Source organism: Miniopterus natalensis, chromosome 20, assembly GCF_054644295.1.
Source record: "Miniopterus natalensis isolate mMinNat1 chromosome 20, mMinNat1.hap1, whole genome shotgun sequence".
NCBI lineage: Eukaryota > Metazoa > Chordata > Mammalia > Chiroptera > Miniopteridae > Miniopterus > Miniopterus natalensis.
Genome location: NC_142100.1, coordinates 17,476,913 through 17,490,310, shown reverse-complemented (window position 1 = coordinate 17,490,310; position 13,398 = coordinate 17,476,913). Strand labels below are relative to the sequence as shown.

General features: G+C 56.7%; 1 protein-coding gene across 1 annotated transcript in view; it reads right to left on the bottom strand.

The window, feature by feature from the left end:
* MN1 (MN1 proto-oncogene, transcriptional regulator) overlaps nt 1-12,936 on the bottom strand; it is a 42,609-nt gene extending 29,673 nt beyond the window's left edge. The window contains exon 1 of the mRNA XM_087828371.1: nt 8,370-12,936. Within this exon, the coding sequence (XP_087684497.1) occupies nt 8,370-12,105 (3,736 nt within the window). The 5' untranslated portion in view covers nt 12,106-12,936. The remainder of the gene's footprint in view (nt 1-8,369) is intronic.
* Nucleotides 12,937-13,398: the final 462 nt, after the last annotated feature.

Genomic DNA, 13,398 nt, shown 5'->3' with positions numbered 1-13,398 from the left:
AATTCACTCACCCTCGCCTTGCCCAGGAGGGGCTATATAAATGACTTCCACATCTATAAGTTGTTTTCCACTCCTGAACCCCACAAGTATCAGTAAATAGCTTTCAACTCATATGGATGCACTTCTCCCCCCCTTAACTATCACCCCCTGAAAAAAATAAACTGCACCACAATCTCCATCCAGTCTTCCTAACTGAGGGTGTTTCGGGCTCATAGGAAAGGAGGCCGGAGTGTCCACGTCAGGACTCGGGCCCTAACATTTTTCAAGGACTTTTTAAACAACCCTCCCCCCCCGCCCCCCCCCCCCCCAGACAGGGTAGAACCCGCTAACTTCTCAGCGAAATCTCAACCAACTCTCGCTTTCTCTGGAAGGCTGAGCCTTGGGGAATTCAAAGCCGCTATGTTTTCTGCAAACTCCCCCACCCCCTCTCCAATCATAAGATGGTCCCTCAGAAGTATTTTATTCCTGGTGGTCGTTGCCAATCACTTGACAATGCTTGTGTTCCAAGATCCAAGGGCGCCTGAAAACACTGCTTCACGGTAACTGAAAAGGGTCATATTTTTTGACATCTCACCCTGCCCTGGGTGACTGGATGAACAGGGAGTGTGTGTGTGTGTGTGTGTGTGTGTGTGTGTGGAGGGGTTCACTCACTAACCGTCACTCATTAACTGTTCACTTACTAACATTCCAGGAGCTCCCAAATATGGCCAGGAACACAGCACTGGGGCCCTCAACTTGGGGCAGACGACTTCCCCAGGCACATCACCCAAAGCCAACTGCGTCAGAGGGCCTGAGACCGTGTCACTCCAGCGAAATTCTTGAGCCAAGCTCTAAGATCAAATGAAATCTTTGTACCCCAACACTACTCTTTAAACTATGATTAGCAATGAAAAGGAAAAACTCATTTTAAACTCTCGGAATTGAACGCATCTCCGGACCACTTAGTTCTCACAAGACAGGCTGCTGGGACGGAGCAGGGGAGAAAGTCCACATTTCCTCCGAAAGCTGTCTATTTCTGAGAAACCACAGAGATAGTTCTTGAGATGTGCGGGATAAAAGCAAGAGCTGCACCCCCCTCCTCCCCTCACCCAGTATCTTCAAAGCACTCGACTTTCTAAAGACCATCCATGGCAATGAAGCCCAAATATGCCTTTGACACAGGGTCTCCCTGCCTCCGTAAACCATTGTCCAACACACCTCATTTCACCCAAACCAAACACTAGTACAAGTAAGTCAGACTGCAACCCAGAAAACCTGAGACCGCTCCAAGGGTCGGAATCCCAGAGCCAAACATTTCACAAGGAGTTCAAGACCTTCCACGGAGAGATCGGAGACGGGAAGGGAGACGGCAGCTTGGAGTCACATAGCAGATTCTACCAGCTCTGGGGGGCATGGGGAAAGCTGATGTGGTTGGACCCCTTAGCTTTTATTTAAAGATCAGAACATAAAAAACCTGCATCGCCCCCCCACCCCAACAATGTGAGTTTGTATTGGGATATTTATTGAGAGTTTTCGCCCTCTTTTGGACAAGTCTATTCTATGTATGATGTTCCTTCTGGGACATTCAGAAAGAGCCAATTTGTTATCGTGAATGCACTCAGACCTCCAAACTATTAAATTCAATCGCCTTTATGTTTAAAGGGCATTAGGGTCCATACGATGATGTATAAAATCATGAAGGGATACTCACACAATCGCTATAAACTTCTCTCTCAGAGCCAGCTTCTCAAGAAAGCAGGGATTGTGAAAATCTACCGGCTTTCTCAGCCAAGTGGGGGAATGAGAGTTTGGGGCACTGTGGCTACGACAGACCCCCCACTCAGTAGATGCCAGGGGTGCTGATCCAACATGGACTTGCTCAGTGAAAATTTGAAGCTATCAGGAACAGGTTAGAAACAGCCCCTTGGATTTCAAAATGGGAAGAAACCTGTAACATTTTCTCTACCGCCCCCCCCCCCCCCCCATGTCCTTTCTGGGCAAACACGGTGTTGGGAGCAGATCCTCTGCTAGCTTCCCAAACCTCAGAGGCCGCTGATTAAAATGCAGGCCAGCAAACAAAGCGAGCCTGTGACGGTTACACCCCGTGAGAACGGTGTCTCTCAAACGTCCCTCCTTGCTCAAGTAAATTAAACTTAACTCTGCTTTTCAATCCGGTCACAAATAAGTATGGACTTTGAGCCCCTTGAGGCGCACACCCACAGGCACCTTCTGACTCGCACCCTCCAGTAACGGATTGCCAGGGGTGGGGCTGCGTGTTGGATGCGTGCTGTCCTATCATCGGAAGACGGCAGAAAATTATCAGGGCCACCTCTGCGCTGGGCGACCCATTGAGCCAAACGTGCCACGTCGTTGGTACCAAAAGATGACAATAAAGGAGAAGAATTTCCATAAGTGAGAAGCGGCGTCCGCTTCCCACAGCTGAGAAGGGGGAGCGGAGGGCTGGGCGGGTGGGCACCGATTCAAAGATTCCTCTCCTGGCCCAAGAGCAGCGTTAGCTGCGCTCGGCCGGAGGGACACCTCCACGCGCGCTCACGCACAAAACCCGGCGGGAGGCGATGTACGTCTGCTACGAAATACTCCAGATCGGAGTCACCCATAGCCCAGGAGGGCCGGGAGGCCCAGATTTCATAATTGGGATCTTCACATTCCTCCCTCTATTTATAGGACTTGCACTCATTCAGTCCCTTACAGAATCAGAACCTGCCAGTTAAGGCCATTGAGACTGAAGACTTAGCTTTCCTCCCCGCTCGCCTCCAGAAAGCGGAGGAGGGAAAAGTGGGGGAGTAGCTGGGTGATTTGATGGAAATACTCTTGGCCATGCATATGGATATGTGTGTATGCTGGGGGGGGCTCCTCCACCAGCGCAGTTGCACAGGGCCCTGCTTTCCTCTGTGGACGACAGACAGACCCAGACCCAACACCCACCGCGGCCGTACTCTCCCAAGCCGGCCCCCAGACTACTTCGTTTGGCTCCAGTGTGCGTGAGAAGGTGAGGAAACTTGAAAATGTTCCCCCAAATGTCTCTCTTCTCAATCACGCACTCATGTATATATCAACATCTCAGCCACTAGCAATCAAAACCCACACTCAAATCTGTCGGCCTAAGACGCGCCTAAAAATAGACATCGTCCTAAAACAAACACATCGCTGGGCAAGTCAAAATCCTGACTTGAGTCAAAATGATGAAGCGAGGCTATTCCAGCCCCTCCAGACTGAAGCCGTGGGTGGAATAAGCAGGGGGGCAGCAGGGAAACGCTATAAGGAGGTCATCCACTGGCTACAGGGGCCCCCAGTAAACCCAGGTCCCCTCTGGCGTGAGAGGGTTTGATGCTTTTTACGTTCCAATGTGCTTGGGAGGCCTGCCTGTCCTCACACACTCCCCAAACATTTGATCCTATGACATAAAGCTATAGCCTTTTCATCTCTAAAATTAACTAGACAGAGCTAAATACAGTATTCTTTTCTAGGAGTATTTATCTCCTAAATGCTTTGGGCAAAGGAGATCACTCCCAGGGCAAAGAACACGACCCCAAAGTTACTGTCACTCAAGTGGAGAGGAAGGTGATTTTGCTAAATCTTCCAGCATGCAGTGGGTTGAGGGGGTCTTGTGAAATTCCAAGGATACATATTCAAGTTTGCCTTTCCACAGTGGGAAGAAATTCCCTCCTCTAATTTCACCTGGTCCTCCCAGAATATTTATTAAAGATGTAGATTTAATATCAGCACAGAGTATCAAGTAACTTCTTGGCGAGGGCAGCCCTATTTTCAGGACCTATTAAGATTCTTTGTGGAAATTTAAATACCTCTGTCAGGCAAACAAAATCATATCAGGAACCATAGAATTTCATTGCTAGAAAGAGAAATTAGATTAACCAACCCTCGCTCCTTTCCTAGAAACCTCAATAAAATAGAAGTACATTTCAACAGTCTCTTACTTCCGGTCTGCAGGGGCCTCACAAGAAATCTACATGAATTTATACCAAAGAAAGCTATCCTTGAGGAAAACCCTTCAATCTACAAAAATTGTATATACTTATATAGAGGAGAACACGTAAGTATATATTACATATTAGAAGGCAGTGGCTATTTAAAATCAAAACAGCCAGAAAAAATCCAGTGGCAGAAACCATGACAAGTTCAACACTGATAAGCTTTCAGCCCCTTAATACATCCTTGTGCTTTATTAATATTTAGTAGAAATGTATAATTGCAGATGTGTGCTAGGTTGGGGTTTTATGTCGGGAGGCGGGCAAAGAAGACAGGTTTATTACAGCCATGAAATATTAAACAAGCACCAGGAACAGTAGTAGTATGTCCCAGACTAGCCAGGGAGCAGGCAGGCCCTAACGTCAGCTGCACAAAGGGGGCTCCTGTTTACATTACCCCCGATTAACACCTGCGAAGTTTTGGGTTACATCTTCCGGAGGCTGCAAAAGTCACACGAAGGCATGCAACCCTGGCTGGATGATTTCACAGGGAAACGGGAATGCAAGGCTCCTTGCCTCCCCCAAACAAGTTTGAGTGAGCCTTAAAATTCGCTCCAAGGTGCAGGGAGTGGGGGAAGGAAGCGATTCGGGGGGAAAAAAAACGGCACCAGGACCCCCACCCCCACCCCTCCCCTTCCCCCAGCCTGCCCCATGTCTAAGAAAAGTCGGTGTTCAAATCCTGCCTGCCTATTATTTCTCAGCACGGCTTACCGTGTTCCGACTGGAACACTGAGGGGAGCATGAAATTCCAAAAATTTCTCCCGCATCACTGTAAAAATGTCAGACTTCCAAAAAGGGCAGCATTGCATGCAGAGCAAATACCGAGACCTCTCCCATTTCAATGTATGTGAAAGAGCGTTTCTAGACTGCTCCAGATTTTAAGATAGAGAGCAACCAACGGAATGGAAGTTTGGCAAGGACAAACTTGTAACTGAATAGGAAGTTAAGCTTTGAAAATTCTGGGGAAGGGGCAAGAGGGGGGAGAAGCACGCTTTTTCTGCGCTCCATCCATCCTTCATCTCCAATCTACCATTACTTTCCCTTCTCTCTCCGTTTTGAAATTCCTCCACAGCCACACACCTATTACAAAGATAGGTGGACAATTCTGCAAGCTGATTTCAAATGTATGTCACCCTCACTGATTTAAGAGATGTCTGAATAGGCCCAAACCCAGGCTGGATATATTTTTTTTTCCTTCCAACAACCTCACCCTTCCCCCACCCCAACTTTGTGCAAACAGAACCTCATGATGAGCCGCAGAGTTTCATTATATAAAAGTTGTCTGGTGGGTTGATTAAGAAGTCAGGGGAGGCATGAATAGGAGAAGCTCGCTTTCCTGGTAAAAAAAAAAAAAAAAAAATCATAATCACATGTCGTGCTGGCCTCGACTTTTCCAGAGCTGCGACCTGCCAGTCGAGTTTCCTCCCCTCTGAAGGACATCGAAACCCCATAAGACAATCTGGGCACGTCCCGGTGGCTGCACGGCTTGTGCAGTTCTGAAGACTTATTCGTGCTCTCCAATCGGAGCACGGATCATTTTGCTAAATACCTACTAGTATTTTGTCATCGGAGCGAAGGGTTTCAGAAACGGTGTTAATATTTAATCACATTAGTACTGGCGTGTTTTACGGCGTGACAAAATAAAATATCATTACAAAAACGGGCTCTGCCTGAAAGGGGGGTGGGGTGGGTGAAGGAAAGTGTTTGCTGGGGCTGGGACCTAGAGAAGGTCTCATTCAGAGCCGCTGGGCACCGCTGCTTCCTGGCTGACGGGACCATACGGGGATGTGCTTAAGAAAAAGAGGAACGTTTTACTTTAATGTGTTTTTGTGTTTTTTCACTCTGCTTCGAAGTGGCACACTTCACTCTGATTTTCAGCCAGGGGACTGACTCTCGGGGGCCTGTTGAAGTCTCTGTGTACCTATTTATACAACATGTGCAGATGGAACTGTAGGGTGTTATCATAATGAAAAGTTTAATCATCTTTATTTACTATCAGTAAGGGAGCAGCAATCGGACGCAAATGCCTTATAAAGCCTTAACTAGCAGCCCCAAGGCTGCAGGAGCTGCAAGTGACCTCAGTTCAGGGCTTTATCTAGGAAACTGTCCTTCCCACATCACAGAGTGGAAAACAAAGGAGGTCAAGTGGGTGTAAGGAAGTCCCTGTCCTCCGGGGTGCAGGGTAGGGCTGCGTTGGGCGTACTGGGCAAATCAAGCCTAAAGTGACTAGCATCTGTTTCCAAGAAAACATTTTCCTTCGTCTGACTGTGATAATGAAACAAGCAAAATAACACGTTTCTTCAATGGCATTTCTTCATTCACAGCCTGCATCTTTTCATTTATTTTTTTTCTGTGAAGGAAGATTAGTGGCATGGACTGGGAAGGGAGTGGTGGGACACCTTTAAAAAACTCATTAAAATCACTCAATTCCTCTCCACCTAAGATCTTTCTGAAGACTGGCAGGCAAAGTGCTACTGGTTTTTCTTTATTAATTCACTAAATCGGGATTTCTTTTTTAACTTTTCTCACCCCATTTTGGTGAATATGTTCTTAATTACTGGGGGGATGAGAGAAGGGAGGGGAAGAGGGGCAGCCAGGCCAAGCCAGGTAGAAGTGACAGGGGCCTGGATTTGTGCTAACCAGCTATCGATCGGCAGGGATCGAGATGTTGTATACAAGAAAATAAAAGAGAAGAAGGGCCGAGCAAGCAGGATGCTGTGTCCAACTCCATTTTTAAAAGGAGGGGGGGGAGAAAAGGGAAGAAGCAGAGGGTCCCAAACTAACCAATTTATGGCCGTGCCTGGGAGAAGCCTGGAGAATGCTGATGCTGGCTCCAGCGTCTGCTGTGCATGCTAAACACCCGGCTTCAAATGAGAGAGCGGCATCCCGGGCTGGGCAGTAGGCGAACAAAGAGAAAAGCAGGGAGGCCGCATTCATGAATTAGAAAACCTAAGCGGGAAAGCTACCCGGGGCTGGCGCCCTGAAAGCCCTGAGTTCTGAGCCACCCAACTCCTGCGCACCTCCCCTCCCCCTCCTGCCCATCCCACTCACCTAAGACCTACCCACACCTTAAACCCAGGGTCAAGAGAAGGCAGGATGTGGGGAGGACTCCGAAAACGAAGGCAGAGGGAAAGAACTCTAAGAGAGGGCAAGAATCAAGGGATGTAATTTTAAAGACATGGTTTAAATCGCCAGCCACTGGCTTCGTGATAATATTCAGCCTGCTGAAACCAAGGGGATTCAACTAGGGTTTAAAAGAAAAAGGTAGGAATGGAAAAAAAAAAAAAGAAAGAAAGAAAAGAAAAAGAAATGATGTTACTCAACTTTAAGAAGCCATTATCTGTGGGGGCAGGGAAAAGGTCCCATTAAAATAAAATTGATATCTACAGCAGCCCAGTCTTCTTTAGGTTAAAAAACTGTTATTACTTTAACTGCAGTGGCAGTTCATTGACTAGCCCCCACCCCGCCCACCTTAAAAGCCTCCAGGCCTGATGGGGAGGGAGTGTTTAGAATGCAAAGGAGAGCTGGGACCGGACATCTGTCACCAAAGCCAGGGAGATATTGACAAACGCGGGTCCTTTGTGTCTTAAGAATATATATCCATGTCCCCATACACAAATGATGCCCCGGTTGAGTGGTCTGGCCTCAGCCAAGCAGACCCCACCCCGGCCCCGCCAAATGTCAAGAAGATGCACCTGGCAAAGGCTGCCGGCCTCCCACAGCCCCTACAGGTATCCAGTTTTTCAATGAAACTCTCACCGTTAAGAAGAGACAAAACAGCTACTCATTAGGAACAAATGTCAAATTAGGCGTTGCCTCTGAGTGATGCTGCTGCGACAGAGCTGGCAACTTTTTTTTCTAAAGATGCTGGCACAGGGAAGGGAGCTGGAGCTAGAGGCTGGCTGACTAGGAAAAGGTGGGGAGGCATTAACATAACTTCTCAGGTGTCCTACCAGGAGGGGGGCACACAATCCCTAAAAAGTGGAACCAGCCTGAAGGCGGAGGGTGATGAGGGGTCTTCGTATGAAAGGAAAGGCGCCTAGACCTCTGAGCACCCAGCAACACAGCTGGGTGCTTAAGGGGGGAGGGGACTCTACAACAGTCCCCAAAGGGCTACCACCTAAGTTCTTACCACCCAGTGGAACTAGAATCTACCTGGCAGCACCTAGGGGGGGGGGGGGGCAGGCTCACAGAGCCCTTGGTGTAGGTAAAAGGAAGGGTATCCGGCTCTAAGCTGGGCATGAAGAAGGCCCTGTGGTCTCCTAATCCCAGAGGACTCTCCCCTTTCATGGAGACGTCAAGGCGGCAGAGGGTAAGGCCCGCAGTGGGGGCGGGGCAGGTCTGCGGGAGGTAAGAAAGGGACCAGAACGAGAGCGCAAATACCTTCTTTGCTGTTGGGGTTCTGGGGTTTGGCCTTCTCCCAGGGTGCCAGCGTCTTGTCGTCATCTGCACCGTCCACCAAGGTCTTGTCGGCCGGCATGTACCAGGTGGCGCTGTGCTCTGCCATCAGGGAGTCCAGGTCGATGGTGCTCATGGCGCTCTTGACAGCCTCGGAGCAGCAGCTGCCCAGCTCGCTGTCCCCATTCTGCGCGCTGGAGGCCCCCACGGCGCACTCGCCCTTCTTGCCCCCCTTGAGCCCCAGAGGCTGGTCCTCGGAGATGCTGAACTGCTGCCTCTGCAGCTGGATCTGTGCCTGGAGGATCTCCAGGGGGTGGATCTCATCAGGCGGCGGCGCGCCGCTGCTGCTCGTAGGGGTCCGGACCTGCTCCAGGCCAGGCGTGCCGGGGTGGCCGGTGCCCCCGCCGCTGCCGTAGCTGTCAGGGGTGGAGGTAGAGGTAGACATGATGCCGAGGCCGAGCGGGGGCGGGGGCGCCTTCGGTCCGTGTTCCCCTGCGCCCACCCCCCGGGGAGGGAGTTTGGGCGAGCCTGTCACCATGGGGCTCCTGCTCGCTTTGGCCAGGGCCGGGGGGTTGTCAGAGCTGGATGACACCTCGTCCTCATTGGCGTAGCTGGTGCTCACCTCGTCTGAGGCGAACTCACCCACGTGCGGGGAACTACCATCCGACTTGGCTCCGCCGTCCAGGGACGCCATGAGGTCCGGCTGGTCCCCCAGGAGCAGCTCGGCTCCCTTCCCCCACGACGGCGAGGTGAGCGCCTTCTCGTGCGGCGTCGGCGCCCCGCGCGCCTCGCCCGTCGAGCTTCCCCCGACGGCCGCACCCGGGGCCTGCTGCTGCCCCGGGCTCACCCCGGGCGCGCCCCCGCTGTCCGGCGCCGCCGAGTACTTGTCGAAGAAAGTCCCCGGGCTCACGTGACCACTGTCCCTTTTTCTGCGACCCCGGCCCCGGCCCCCGCCCCCGGGGACCGGCTTGCCATCGTTCCCCGACGTTGATTCCAGGGTGTAGTTGGGGGACAGGCTGGTGCCGTCCCCCTGGCTGGGAGGGTTGGGCGGCCCCGAGGTTTTGGAGCCACCGCTACTGGTCCCCGACGGGCCTCCGGGCCCTGGGGCCCCAGGAGCAGTCCCTCCGGGGAAGTAATCCGAGCCCGGGTTGCCGGCCACGGCCGCGCCGTCGGTCTCGTTCTGGCTCAGTTTTCTCTTCCCCTCAGGCGGGTTCTTCTTGTTGAAGGTCACGTTGAGGTTGGGGGCGCCGAGGCTGGCGATCATGTTCTGGCAGGCGGTGGAGAGCGCAGCCAGGCAGCTCTGGCCGAACAGGTTGTCCTTGGAGCTGGGCTTGTTGAAGGAGCCGAGCGAGAGCGCGCCCAGTTTGCTGGCCGAGGCGCGCTGGCTGGACTGGAAGTCGGGCTGCGGCGGGTACGCGCCGCCGCCGCCGCCCCCGCCCGGGCCGCCGCCGCCCCCGCCCGCGCTCGGGGGCGAGTTCACGCCGGGGCCGCTGTGCGGCGTGGCCTGCCGGCTCGCGGTGCCGAACGGGAAGCCCGGCTGGCCCCCGAGCGCGGGCGCCGCGAAATCCGGCGGCGGGGGGCGGCGCTCGGAGGAAGCGCTAGGCAGCCCCACTCCGGCCCCGGGGGACTGCAGTTGGCCCAGGCCCGCCAGGCTGCCCCCGAACTGCAGGCCAGGGGAGGGCAGCGCGGGCACGTGGCCTTCTCCGGGCATCCTCAGCGGCTCCTGCAGAGGGCCCCGGAACAGCACCCCAGAGCCACCGGGCGGAGGGGGTGGCGCCAGCCCGGGGTCGTGCGGGCCGCACTCAGCCGGCAGGCCCGAGCCGCCCATCCTGCGGGGCAGCAGGTCACCCGGGGGCGGGTGAGGACCTGGGAACCACGCGCTCTCCTGCGCCAAGTGCGGCGCTTGCTGCTCGAAGGTAGCCAGGCGCCCCGCGCCCGCGCCGCCACTTTCGCGCTCAAAGTTCTGCTGGGCTAAGCCGCCCACCGGACCGCCGTGCACCAGGCCACCCTGGCCTACGTCCCCGGGGTGGCCTAGCTGGGCCAGGCTGGGTTGGCGCAGCCGCTGCTGCTGATTCCGCGACGCCATCTGCTTGATCATGAGGGCCGCGTTTTGGCGCTGCTGCTGCTGCTGCTGCTGTTGCTGCTGCTGCTGCTGCAGGGACTGGTGGTCCGGGGCCGGGTGCTGCAGGGGTGGCCCCGAGGGGAAGCTGTCAGGGACGGGCGGCGTGAACTCGCCGGGGAGCCCCGAATAGGCGGAGGGCGAGAGGTGGTTGTCCAGAGCGCCGTTGTGCATGCTGCCGTTCCACGAAGCGCAGCGCTCCACTCCCGCGCTGCCGGGGAAGTCAAAGCGCGGCCTCTTGGCCACATTCATGTAGGGGGGCGCGTCGAAATGCTGCAGCCGCTGGTTGGGCGCCTGCTGCGGCGGGGGATGCTGCATGTTGAACACGGGCTCGGGGTAAGGGTGCATGCTCCGGTTCTCCAGCCTGTGGATGGGGTACTCGAACTGCGCGTGTTGGCTGGGCAGCATGGGGCCTCCGTCCTGCAGGCTGCCGCTGGGCGTGCCCGCCTCGCCCTGCGGGGGCCGCGGGAGCGCAGGCGGGCACGAATTCTGTCGGACCAGAAGCCCGGGCGGCGGAGGCTGCTGCTGCGGCGGCGGCGGCGGCGGCTGAGTCTGCTGCGGGGGCTGCTGCTGCGGGGGCGGCGGGGCCTGCTGCGGAGGCTGCATCAGCGGGTGCCTCGCGCCTACGCCCGGCTCCAAGCCCACGGGCATCTTGCGGGCCCCGCCGAACCTCTCGAAGAACACGCCGTGCTGCTGTTGCTGCTGCTGCTGCTGTTGCTGCTGCTGCTGCTGCTGAGCGTGCATTTTGGACAAACCCACCATGCCCGCGGCTCTGGGCATGGCCGAGGCACCCGGGAAAGAGCCCCCGGGAACCTGGCGACCCGCCGCATAATGAGGCAGCTGCCCCTCGGAGTCGGAAGGCGAAAACATGTCGAAATGTCCCGAGGGCGCCTCGCCCGGGTAATTGTATTCCAGAGAGTCGACGGCTCCTTGGTTCGCCACCCTCCGGTTCTCCAGGCTGTGGGAATCAGAGCCGCTGGAGGCGGGCAGGCCGTGGAAGGAGGCGGCTCGGTTAGGGCTCTGATCCAGCGGCAGGCATGGGGCAGGCACGGCGTGGCCTGAGGCGCCCGAACTGTGGAAGTCCGGGAGGTTCCCGGGTCGCTGCGGACCGAAGCTCTCAGGCCCCTGGCTCTCCGCCATGTGATCATAACCCTCGGCGAAGGGCGGCTGGCTGCCCAGGCCGCCGGCGCCGCCGTAGCCGAGCAGGCGACCCCCGTGCAGGCACGAGGCCCCTGGGTCCGGGCCACCAAAGTTGCCCCCGAAGTGAGGGTGATGTTGGTGGGGGTGGTGGCCTCCCGGGTGGCCGTGGTGCGGCTGCTGGCCTCCGAAGAATCCGTGCACCGGCTGCGCCTGCAGCCCCCCCGCGTGCAACTCCGAGTGGCCGCGCGAGTGGAAGCCGTAAGGCTCCATGTTCATGCCCAAGATCGGGGGCTCGCCCAGCGCGCTCATGGCGGGGTCCACGGGGCCAGGGGGTCCCCCCGCATGGAAAGCCGGGGCCTTAAAGTGGGTGTTCATGCTTAGTCCGGCCTCGTTAAAGTTCCTCTCGCCCTGGCCAGCGTTCCTGCTGTTGATCTGGGGCTCGAATTGGTCCAGCCCAAACATACTTGGCGGGGGGTGGGGGAATCAGTAGGGCATGACAGCCTGCTCTCCGCCGCGCGCCGCCGGCCAGCTACTCGTTCCGGCCCTGGGTCGGGCGCTCCGGGACGCTCAGCACCGCGGGGGCGCAGCGCGCACCGCCGCCTCTCCTGGCCTGTGGAGGCTGGGGGCTATCAGCTCCTCTCCCGAAGCTTTGGCTCTGCCCCGCACCGGCCTCTCACATCTTGCTGCGCCGCGGGGCCTCCAGGAGCCGCGTTGGAGGGCCCATGCCCCAGGCAGTTGGCACAGCCGCGGGTGGGTTTGCGGGGAGGGAACAGAGCTGCAGGCGAGTGGAGACAAAAAGTTAAGTGGGGGTTAGGAGGCGGGAAGGAGGCAGGGAAAGCAGAGCGATCACCTTCTCAAGTCCGATCGGGTCGGGTGGGGAGCCCCAGGACGCCGCCCGAAGCCTCTCGGAGTCCGTAGCGGAGCTGCTAAGGGGCCGGGCAAGGAGACCCTTTAAAGCCGTGGCTGGCGACCGGGCGCGGACAGAGCGGTCCCTCCCCCCTCCCCCCGGAGTCCCCGCGCTCCGTCGCTCGAGCCTCTGCCAAACACGATCCGCTCGCACAGTCCCCGTCGGCCCCGAGCTAGCGGCTACTGTTTCTTCAGCGGGTCGGAGGACTGGAGGCTCCGCTCGACATCACCGGCGCTGGCCCCAGAGCCGAGAGCGCAGCGGAGCTGGGGAGGCGGCGGGCACCCAGGGTTGGAGCCGAGGGCTTGGGGGAAGACACGGTTCCCCTGCTCCGTGGCGGGTGCGCTGCACCCCGGCGCGCCGCACCCCCGCGCGCCGCTTCGCTGCCAGGTCAGCCGCCTGCCGCTTGGGTCCTTCGCGGTTTGGTCTCTGAGTTTGCTGGGGTCCTTGCGCCCGGCTCCAGGCACGGACAGACAGCGAGACAAGAGGTTGGGTCTCTCCAAGGCTCGGGTTCCCTGCCTCCGCGCCGAGGTGCTTCGCAAGTCCCCCTCGGACCCGGGGAGGGGGGCGTACGCGGGTTGGGGGGACTACGCCGGGCGAGCCGACTAAGGCGTTCCCGCTGAGCTCTCGGAGCCCGGAATGGGGGGCGGGGGCAGCTCTGGGGGGTCCGCGCACCCCTCTCCTGGCTAGTGGGAGGGGGCTCTGCGTGGGGCGTTCCGAGGGTCTCAGCTCCCCTCTCTGTGTCTGCCTCTAGCCCAGCGCCGAGAGAAGCAGCAACAAGTTTTGCATTTCAGCAATCAATTTCAGCCATTACATTTGCACCAATCAGCGCAGCCCGAGCTCCGGGTCCG